This window comes from Primulina eburnea, chromosome 9 (assembly GCF_022965805.1).
Source record: "Primulina eburnea isolate SZY01 chromosome 9, ASM2296580v1, whole genome shotgun sequence".
In the NCBI taxonomy this organism is placed as follows: Eukaryota; Viridiplantae; Streptophyta; class Magnoliopsida; order Lamiales; family Gesneriaceae; genus Primulina; species Primulina eburnea.
Genome location: NC_133109.1, coordinates 18,619,865 through 18,630,940, shown reverse-complemented (window position 1 = coordinate 18,630,940; position 11,076 = coordinate 18,619,865). Strand labels below are relative to the sequence as shown.

The window sequence follows — 11,076 nt, the reverse complement described above, 5'->3', positions numbered from 1 at the left end:
TGTGTCAATCGACACTTCTCCTTTTTCCCACAATCTCTCCGAGGATGTGGTACTTTCTCAATACATGTTTGGACTTCTGATGAGACCTTGGCTCCTTTGCTTGAGCTAAAGCTCCCGTGTTGTCACACAACACCGGGATAGGAGCAACTCCATTAGGAATGACGTCCAACTCTTAGACGAAATTCCTTATCCAAACAACCTCCCTTGCTACATCTGATGCAGCAATGTATTCGGTCTCTGTGCTGGAATAATTCGGCCTCTGTGGGTTAGAGTTATAACCCACCGTAAAATTCGCTTCAGCCGGCTCACATATACTTCGATTCCTTCACTTTCAGCCTCCGGCGACTTCACTTCACTTCAGCGGCTGCCCTTCAGGTATGTCATTTTTGGGGTTTGCTTCGGATTTATGCTAATTTCTCGATGATTGTTGCTGATTTTGGGTGTCCCGCGACCTCAGCCTTCGATTTTGGGTGTTTCAAGATTTCATTTTTTTGTGTAACTTCTTGTTTCTCGATATTGTTGCCTGGTTTCGTTTTTGTTGCTGGTTTAATTTTTGTAACTTCCTTCCAATTAATTTTGTTTCTGGTTTGTCGAAGATTGTTGCCTCTATGTTGAAGGGTTCCAATTTTTGTTGATGTGTAACTTCGGAATTGTTGAAACGAGTTTGGACAAGTTAATAGGTGGGTTAAATCAACTTCCTTAGGAATTAGGACCAACCACTCATGTCAAGTGATTTCTAGAAGAGTGAAAGTGGAAGGCCCATCCGGTGTATTTTAGGGGTATTGAAATTGAGTTAAAGAGACAACTGCCTTGGAAATTACTATCACATGACCAAAAGATGTAAGAATGTTTGATTCCCACATAGATATTTGGTACAAGGGCTATCTGCATGAAAGAGTTCATAAAAGAACTTATCACTCTTAGTACATTACCTAAAATGTAACATGAAAACTGCAACAAATTAAATATTGAAAGAAGAATTGTGTAATATATGACCTAATTTCACAATGAGTGCCGTACCATAGTCCTACATATTAATCCAAAAACTTGTCCGTCTTCATATTCAGTGGAGGACTACTTCATGATAACTTATTGTTATGTTCCCTTGAAATATATAGTTGGTAGATCGCAACCATTTGAAAATTGTAAACAAGTTACTATCGTTTCAAAAGTATAGATTTTCACTTGGTGAACGCAACCTTTGTCCAGTGAGAAGTCATATGAGATCAAGCCGTAGAATTTTAGACCAACTTTACTGCAGATCTCTTCCTAGGCCCGCTTTTTTTATAAAAGTAAAGATTATCTACTGAAGAACTAAGAGCTACAGTGTAACTGTTTAGGGTCTACACCGTTGAGCTTTGTCTTCAAGGTTCTGCTAGTCCTCTTTTTTCCTCCCTCTTAAGATACTTCAGCTCTTGGAGTTATAAGTTTTCATTTCCTCTGCATATAATGTTGATATTGCAAAGGCATGTATATATCTTATCATATATATGCTTCCATGGATGTGTTATCCATTTCCTTTGGTTTCTGTTTGGGAGGTGTCATTAGACATTTGAAAAAATTCAATTTTGATATTGTAATATTTTCAGGTTTTGATCAAATCCACATTGAAGAAAGTTAGAGTCCTTGAAGCAGTTTGAAGAAAACCTTCATCTAGCGGTAAATAATACAAAAATTTATCGTTAAATTTTTTGGGATTTTGCTATATTGAAATGGATAAATCCTGGATTCACTCGGATAGAAGGTCCAGACAATATGAGGAGGGTGTTGAACAGTTCATTAAAGATTGTTTACAGTATCCCCATATCGACCCAATTTAATTCATTGTCCTTGTTGCAAATGTATAAATCTTAAAAAAGGACCGGTTAAGTTCATTCGAGAGCATCTTTATTTCCATGGTTTTAGTCAAAATTATGTGAATTGGATTTGGCATGGTGAGTCTGCTGGAAATGATAGAGTAAATTTGAGTACCAACCAAGAGCCAATTGATAATTATCATGACGACTTTGAAACAGCTAATATGTGTGAGGCAGCATATGATAATTATACATAAAATCCAGAAGCGTTTATGAAATTTTTGGAGGAAGCACAAAAACCGTTGTACAATGGATGTAAACGTTACACAAAGTTTAGTGCACTTGTGAAACTGTACAATACCAAAGCAAGGCATGGGATGAGTGATGCTCTATTTTCAGATATACTAATGGATTTTGGGGATATGCTGCCAGATAATCACAATCTTCCATCCAAAATGTATGATGTAAAAAAGACATTGAGCTGTTTGGCGTTGACTTATGAAAAGATTCATGCTTGTTCCAATGATTGCATCCTTTATAGGAAGCAATATAAAGACTGTGTAAGTTGCCCTAAATGTGGATTGCCGAGGTGGAAGCTAACCAAGAAGAACGTTGAGAAAAAAGGTGTTCCTGCTAAGGTGGTGTGGTATTTCCCTCCCATACCAAGATTTAAGCGTATGTTTAAATCTTTAAAGACCTCAAAAAATTTAACATGGCATGCAGAAACCACAGGAGTTGCTGGTCAGTTACGTCATCCATCTGATTCACCATCTTGTAAGTTGGTGGATCATATGTGGCCCGACTTCGAAAGTGAGCCAATAAATCTTCGCTTAGCACTTGCGGCTGATGGCATTAATCCTTATAGCAACCTTAGTAGTCGGTACAGCTGCTGGCCAATCATGTTGGCCACCTATAATTTGCCTCCAAATATGTGTATGAAGAGGAAATTCATCATGCTAACCATGCTCATCTCAGGGCCTAAACAGCCAGGAAACGATATAGATGTCTATCTAGAGGTGTTAATCGAAGATTTGCAACGATTGTGGGAAGGCGTTGATGGTGTCTATGATGCTTATCGAAGACAATTTTTCACTCTTAAAGCAGTCTTATTATGGACCATCAATGACTTTCCTGCCTACGGTAACCTTAGTGGATGTACTACACATGGTTATTATGCATGTCCAGTATGCGGAGAAGATACTTATGCAAAGTATTTGGAAAATGAGAAGAAAATGTCATTTGTTGGTCATAGACGATTCCTACCACGATTTCATCCCTATCGGAGGCAAAACAAGGAGTTCAATGGCATGGAAGAACATGGAGAAGCACCTACACCATTATCTTGAGTTACCTTGTTTGACAAGCTTTCAGGCATAAGGTGTGAGTTTGGAAAGAAGATTAGTGTGAAAGGTAAAAGGAAAATGAATGCAAAGGAGAATAATGTGGAAGACAGTACAGAAGAAAAAGATTTCAGAGCAACCGATTTCAGAAAATGTTGGAAGAAGAAGTCAGTTTTTTTCAATCTTCCTTATTGGAAACACTTGCACGTTAGGCATTGTCTCGATGTGATGCACATTGAGAAAAATGTCTTCGAATCCCTCATTAATACTTTGATGAATGTTAAAGGAAAAACCAAGGACAATGTGGCAGCTAGTTTGGACATGGTTCAAATGGGAGTTAGGCCTGAATTGGCCCCTAAATTTGGTGAAAAAAAAACATATCTTCCTCCTGCCACATGTTCATTCACAAAAAAAGAAAAGTTACAAGTTTGTCAGTCGTTAATGGATATAAAAGTTCCTGAAGGTTTCTCGTCGAACATGAAGAATCTTGTGTGCATGTCTGAGCTAAAGTTGACAGGCTTCAAATCTCATGATTGTCATGTCTTAATGCAGCATTTCCTACCAATACTCATCCGTGATGCACTACCAAAACATTTTAGATATGCCATCATAAGATTATGCTTCTTCTTCAAGGATATTTGTTGCAAGGTTATAGATGTAGCCAAGTTAGATAAGCTGCAATTTGATTTGGTTGTTACGCTATGCTTATTGGAGCAGTATTTTCCTCCTTCTTTCTTCGATGTCATGCTTCATTTAACAGTCCATCTTGTTCGAGAAGTCCGATTATGTGGACCAGTTTATTTCCGGTATATGTATCCGTTTGAAAGATACATGAAAGTGCTTAAGAGTTATGTAGGCAGTCGAAAACATCCTGAAGGTTGCATTGTTCAGAGATATTCAGCGGAAGAAGCAATTGAGTTTTGTTCGGAATACCTCAATGATCTTGATCCTGTTGGGGTCCCTCAATCAAATCGAGACCCCGAAACAAACGTTCCTGGATTCTTAGCATGCAAATCACCAATTATAGTGCAACAAGTTGATCTACAACAAGCACATTTGACTGTGCTGGAAAATACGGAAGAAGTATCTCCCTACATAATGTAAGTGTACTGCATTAATTTATTATTTTGCACATTGTTATTATCAATATCTACTGTCTGACACAAATTTATATATAAATATTTCCATAGTGAACATAAAACCTTCTTGAAGTCAATGTTTCCGAAAAAAAACACAGACGAAAGGTGGATACAAGATGCTCACAACAAGAGGTTCATTGACTGGTTTCGTGCAAAGGTTAGGTAGATGCAAAAATATTTTTCATGCATTTTGCGCTGAACAAGTTGTAACTGCTATTTTTATCACCATATTCAAATTGAATAGATGTCAGGTTGCTGGTGAAATAGACAGATGCAATGGTGGAATAACATCGACATTGACATGGCTGGCTCATGGACCACGTTCGCACGTCATTAAGTATAGTAGTTATGTGATAAATGGTAATTTATACCAAACAAAGGCGCGGGATGATGAGAGAGTTTGCCAAAACAGTGGGGTTTCTCTTGTTGCCAGCACCATGCTTGTCTGTAGTGCCAAAGATAAGAATCCTCTAATCGCTGATGTGTCTTTCTATGGAATGATTGAAGAAATATGGGAATTAGACTATCATCAATTCCAAGTTTCTCTTTTCAGGTGTGCGTGGGTTTCAAACGACAAAGGAGTAATCAACAATGATGAATGTGGCTTCACCTTGGTCAATATGAACAAACGAGGGCACAAGAATGATGAATTTGTCCTTGCAAGTCAAGTCAATCAAGTCTTTTACATTGAAGACCCATTAAAAAAAGGATGGTCAATTGTGCTCCCAGTGCCAAATAGATGTTATGAGGGAGAAGATGATGCTTGGACTAGTATTCCTGTGTCTCGACCAATTGATGATGTTGATACTCATTGTATTCCCTTTCATGAAAGATACTTTAGATCAGAAAACGAGGGTGTCTGGGAAATGAACAAGAAAAAATGATGATTTTTACTTTTATGTCATGTTTATTTAGGGACAAGAAAAGACATGTTATCTACTTTAAAAAATTATGTTATGCACTTGTATCATTTTTTATCAGTCTTATTATTATTATTTATGTCATTTTTATATTTTTGTTATTTTTATTATGTGTTTATGTTATGTTTGTGATATTTTAATTATCCATGTTATTGTGTAGATTTTAATATTGGTTTAATTCATGTTCTTATGCAGCGGAGAACATAATGGGTCGCAAAAAAGAGGAGAAAAAAACTGAATTTAAGGAGCTACAAGAATTAAATGATGATAATTTGCTTGGAGTTACTGATGCGGAGCTGCATGGACTTACTGATGAACAAGAACGTCTTGTAGATGTGCAGAAGAACAAGAGAGGACCTACATTGATGGTTAAACTAACTGCAGCTGCAAGATGGGGAAAAAAAACGAAGATTGATTATGATGACATGGGGAGGCCAACATACAATGCAAATGGAAGGGCTTTACAATCATACATTGGCTCTGTTGCTAGATCCATGGTGCCAATCAATATAAAGTCCTGGCCTGATGTTCCTGAAAACATAAAACAAAAAGTGTGGGAACAGATATCGGTAAGTACATGATTAAATTTTGGTGTTCATTTGAATTTTTTAATCAAGGATTGATTACATATACAATAATTTGTCATTTCAGAATTCTCTACCTTGATCAATATTTTTTTACTGTACTTCATGCTATTTTGATGAACTTGGTTGATTAGAGTAATACGCTGATATGTACATATTAATTTGAACATGTATGTATTTTAATTTGAACATGTATGTATATACGATATGAAATAGTACCAACTAATATTTTTGTTGCAGAATGTCTTCGAACTAGCGCCACAAAGTGAGTCTGCTGTGATGAGTTCAGCAGCACAAAAGTGGCGAGATTTCAAAAACAAATTGACTAGCAGATTTGTTTGGCCGAATAGAAAAAATCCTGAAAAGTTGATTTCTCCACCAAGTCAGTATCAGTTCCCAATAGCAGATTGGAAAGCATTTGTGGATGCGAGACTAGATCCATCGTGGGAGGTACTTTAAGATTTTTCATTTTTTCTTTAAGAGACTAGATTCATCATGGGAGGTACTTTAAGAATTTTCATGTTTTCTTTAACAATTAATAATTTCCATACTTAACTGAAGAACACAATGATGTAGGTTACTCACGAAAAACAAAAAAAAACGGACTATGAATTGTAAATATCACCACAGAATGTCTCGCAAGGGTTACATCGGCTTGGAGGCTGAACTGGTAAGCTATAGAGCATTCTGTTTATCATTTTCATAAAGCTCTTCATGTTCTTAAACTGATTATTTTTGGAATTGTAGAGAGAGAAAAACATAATTGCTGAAGATGAAGAAGTTGATAGATCGGTGCTTTGGCGTAAAGCTCGGGAAGACAAATCTGGCAACATAACAAATGTGGAGACATCAGAAGTTGCCGAAAAAATTGTAAATGTTTGGTTTTAATCAATCAACATATTGCCTAGATAAATAAAACTGTGGTTTTTGGATTGATTTGTTATGTCTCTAATTGTAGGATGACTTGTTGGAAAAAAAACTCAAAGGAGAGTTCAAATCTTCTGGAATGAATGATGTCCTAACCACTGTCCTAGGAAGCCAAGAACACTATGGGAGGGTTCGAGGTGTGGGAGGGTTTGTAAAGCCTCAAGTCTTCTTTAAAACTCCAAGAAAGAAGAGGGAATCAGTCCCAAAAGCTATGGTCGAAAACTTCAAAGAACAATTGGAAGAGACTAAGAGTTTAAAGGCAGAATTGGAGAAATTGAAGGCTGAACTTGCTAGAGTTATGCCCATCATCAATGATCGAACTTCCGAGACTGCAACATCAAACAAGTGCTCAGACATGAAAGAACCAAAACTGTCAGATGATGTGGAAGAAGTTTATAAATGCGAAACTTCAAATATGAAGGTTCTATATTTCTTGATTTCAAGTCAAATTATTTTTTTTTCACAATCATATATTTATATATATAATATCTTATTGTTCTTAAAAAGGAAAAAAATGCCACTTGACTGTAAAACAACGTGAAAACGTGGTGGCGTATGGCACAATAATATCAGAAGGAGGTCCAAATATCATGATTCACCATGTTCCACTTGGGGAACAAAACTTCAAGGTATCTATTGATGTTGTCTTAGATGAAGAAGCAGAACTTCCAATCCCAATTAAATCTGGACCAAGAGTCGTCAAAGATGCAGTTGGAGCCATTGTTGGTTGGCCTAAAGAGTTGATAATTTTTCCAACGACGCAGGTACTTCAAGTTTTCTCTTGAATTTTTGTTTTCAATTGTCGAATATGTTACTTGCACAATGGTTTAATTTAGAATACTTGTATGAATATTCTAAATTGTAGAAGAAGGGGAAACCTCAACTATTTGCTCTTTCGGATGTTCCCGGTCAGCTCGACAAGTTCAAGGATATTGTAAAAGAATTACCCATGGCATGCAAGTATATCTACTCGCATGCTATAAGATTGATGAATGAATCGGATACCATATACGTAGAGTTTGAGGGCGCTATGTTTGGACGTCCTAAAAACATACGGTTGCTAAGAGAAGATATCTTACGCTTTATGGAGATGAGAGAGATAGGCGCCAGACAAATTTTGGTTTACATGGGGTATGTTATGTCTAACTTACTGTGTTTTCTGCATATTTAATTTAATATTTTCTGCATATTTAATTTAATATTTTATGTGGAACTTGTCCGTACTTTGAAACATTTATAACAAAGTTATGTAATATTTGAGTGCAGTCACCTCTACAAATATTTGAGAAATGAAGACAGGGCTGATTATATTTCATTTGTGGATCCCGGAAGCATACCTACATGCCCAATTGGCAAAGATGGTCGTGACTTATCACAACATATTGCTGACCAGTTGGAAGCAGTGTGTAGAGACAGCATCTGCCTTATCCCATACAACACTGGGTAAGATTTTAGTTATTTATTGATTTCTACTACATACTAGTCAATGCTATATTTTCATTTTTGCAGGTACCATTGGATCTTGGCTGTCATCAATGAAGATAAAAATATGATATATATATTGGATTCTACGGCTAACAAAAACCGAGACGATGCATGGAAAACTATAGTGACCAAGTAAGTAGTAGATTATGTTGATTTTGAATGCATTCAATTATAAATATGAAAAAAAAAAAAGATAATTTTTTTCTTTTTAAAATGTAGTGGTGTCAGAATGTACAATGCCTCGAAGGGTATTTCTCAAAAGCCGTGTTTTAAACAATTGACGGTATGAATTGTGCCTATGTATGAAGACATGAATGAATAGTTCTTATTATTTGGATTGTGATTGTTGCATTAAATTTTCCATTTCATTATATATAGGGTAATCTAAAACAACGTGGTTCTGTTGAATGTGGATATTGTGTGTTGAGGTACATGAAAGAGATAGTTGAATCTGAAAATCCACAATTGGAGAAGATGGTAAGTTCTTTCTTTATGATATGCTTTGGTTTATTATCGAGATAAGTTGTTGCCATTGAGATATGCGCACATGAAATCTATATAATTATTAATTATGGAATTTGTGCTATTAGAATTAATGGTTGAGATAATTTGTTTCCATTGGGATATATATGCTTATGGTAATATGCATTTTATGATAATTTGTTTCTCATTTGGATATTGTCATTTTTTTTTATGAATGTTCTTATTAATCTAATGCATCTTGTACTTTTTACATTTCAGTTTGCAGGATCAATCAAGAATCAATATTTCAACCAATCTCAATATGATGAAGTCAGAAGTGAATGGAGCAAATTCGTCTACTCTTATGTAGGTGCTTAATAGATCACGTGCATCATTGTGCATTTTAGAACATACTTGTGGATATATACTTTTGGTTTTGTGGATATACTTGCTGATATATTTTTGGGTTATACGTAATTTTGGATACATTTTTGGGTTATATTTGTGGATTTGTGGATATATATATTTGTGGATTGGTATATATCCTTGTGGATTTGTGGATTTTCATTATTTTTAGATGGATAATTTATGATTCAAATGAATGTATTTTAAGTTATGTGTGTATGTGTGTATATAGTGGTATTAATGTATATTAATTAAATTATTTCGATAAAGTGAAAATTATGTTTTTACTTCAATACTTTATTAAATTATTGTGGTAGATATCAAGAATTACTTCGTTAAATTAAAATTGTGTTGCAATAAAATATGATTATTTACTTCGACAATAAATTAAATGATGAAGTAATAAAATACAAAATAACTCGTCATATTAAATTTGTGTCGAAGTTATAGAAAGAATTTACTTCACCACAACTCAATAATTGTGAAGTCGTTCTCTATTAATTACTTCACTACAATACAAAGAAATGAAGTCTTTTAAACCTACTACTTCGTCATTAAATGTAAATTGTGCAGTAACAAAAGATCAAATACTTCAACAAATAAAAATTATGGTGAAGTTATAGAATATATTTACTTCATCATAGTTCCATAACACCGAAGTCTTTCGCATAAATTACTTCACCAAAATACAAAACATGTGAAGTTATACAACACATTTACTTCGTCATTCGATATAAACTATGCAATTATATATAAGCTATTACTTCTGCACTTTACAAAGTCGATGAAGTAAAAGACGTTGTTTTACTTCGGCACCGGTCTAATTCCGGACCGGTTTTCTCTCATTGAACCGGTCAAAGACTTCGCTAATTTTTTGGATAAGACTGAGGTGATAGTGCGAAGTAAAATGGTACCCTATTACTTCACGTGCGTCTACTTCGGCAGTTATCTACCTATGACTTCATTGAATATACGAATTAAATCAAGGAAATTCTACTAGTGGTAGTTGGCTCTAGTGCAAATGGGAGATTGTTAGAGTAGGTGTCCGTCGAGCCGAGTGTTGGCCGAGTGTTCACAATGAAACTCTATGTATAAGCAGTCTTTATTTTAGTAATATTTGAAATTATTATTTTGGCACATCTTTATCTGTATACCCATGCTAGTTGCATAGATAAAGCCCTTGAATATACAAATAGTAGAAAGAATATGAGATGATCATATGATGAGTATCATGAAACTCATATTTGTAATACTGTATATTCTAAACGGTTCCTAGTCGATTCAGCCGCCACTAAGAAGGATATAGGCCGCTCGAGTTAGAGACTAGTATCTGCGATGTGAGTACCATGTTTCATTGGTAGGGGACATTGTGATGTCCGAGCATGCAGATAGGTGCTCCTGGTAGAGTGCACTGAACAACCCTCCATTAAAGGACTTTCCAAGTGGTTCTCACTTATCGAGTGGAAACGTCCTAGTTTATGGTTGTACACCATTAGTCCTTATGACCCGGGACAACATTGAGACTCTATGTGCTAGCATTTCACTTTGACTTGTTTACCGACTCTTATGGGGTCATCAGGTGGCAAGGTTGGGTGTCATGTCGAAACATATAGGAGTCGATGCATTGTAGTCGGGGATTCACCGCTTACCTTCGGGTATGGATATCCTATGTGTTATCATGTGTATGTAGGTTGAAATCTCTGGCCAGAGTATGATTGTAATTATGAAAGGGGTTTCATAGATTACACTAGATTACACCATCTATGCAACTACGACATGACACATAGTATCGATTCATTGACAACTCTCGATAAACCAATGGTTGTCGAATCGGTCAGGATATATGAGTTGAAGGGACCGTACTGTATGCTAACCATAACTGAATGGTTCTTGCAGGCACTATCATTTGATACCTAGGGAATCATGTAAGCGATGCTGCTAGTCGTTTAACATGATTGGTTGGGTACTATCAGACTTGAGTTCTGACGTTCTTGTTACCAAGGGGTTGATAAGTAAGA

General features: G+C 35.7%; 1 protein-coding gene across 10 annotated transcripts; it reads left to right on the top strand.

The window, feature by feature from the left end:
- Window positions 1-295: 295 nt before the first annotated feature.
- On the top strand, window positions 296-9,180 carry LOC140841323 (uncharacterized). 10 transcript variants are annotated; one of them, XM_073208638.1, is made up of 15 exons: window positions 306-375; window positions 1,590-1,659; window positions 2,338-2,434; window positions 2,520-2,676; window positions 5,391-5,764; window positions 6,020-6,229; window positions 6,356-6,449; window positions 6,527-7,127; window positions 7,214-7,470; window positions 7,572-7,837; window positions 7,973-8,149; window positions 8,216-8,323; window positions 8,411-8,474; window positions 8,570-8,668; window positions 8,933-9,180. In XM_073208638.1, exons 8-15 carry the CDS (start codon window positions 7,106-7,108, stop codon window positions 9,029-9,031), a joined length of 1,092 nt encoding a protein of 363 aa, XP_073064739.1. In that variant the 5' UTR covers window positions 306-375; window positions 1,590-1,659; window positions 2,338-2,434; window positions 2,520-2,676; window positions 5,391-5,764; window positions 6,020-6,229; window positions 6,356-6,449; window positions 6,527-7,105; the 3' UTR covers window positions 9,032-9,180. The 10 variants fall into 10 exon arrangements, with proteins under 10 accessions (XP_073064736.1, XP_073064743.1, XP_073064739.1 ...); XM_073208637.1 differs by having other exon boundaries at window positions 2,338-2,676; XM_073208635.1 differs by having other exon boundaries at window positions 296-375; window positions 1,590-2,676.
- The last annotated feature ends 1,896 nt before the right edge of the window (window positions 9,181-11,076 follow it).

Excerpts from the sequence above, each read along its gene's own strand:
- LOC140841323 (XM_073208632.1), top strand. The coding sequence starts at position 3,218 with ATGAATGCAAAGGAGAATAATGTGGAAGACAGTACAGAAGAAAAAGAT. Across the intron at positions 4,237-4,326 it reads GAAGTATCTCCCTACATAAT|TGAACATAAAACCTTCTTGA; the intron begins GTAAGTGTACTG and ends ATATTTCCATAG. Across the intron at positions 4,433-4,526 it reads TTGACTGGTTTCGTGCAAAG|GTTGCTGGTGAAATAGACAG; the intron begins GTTAGGTAGATG and ends AATAGATGTCAG.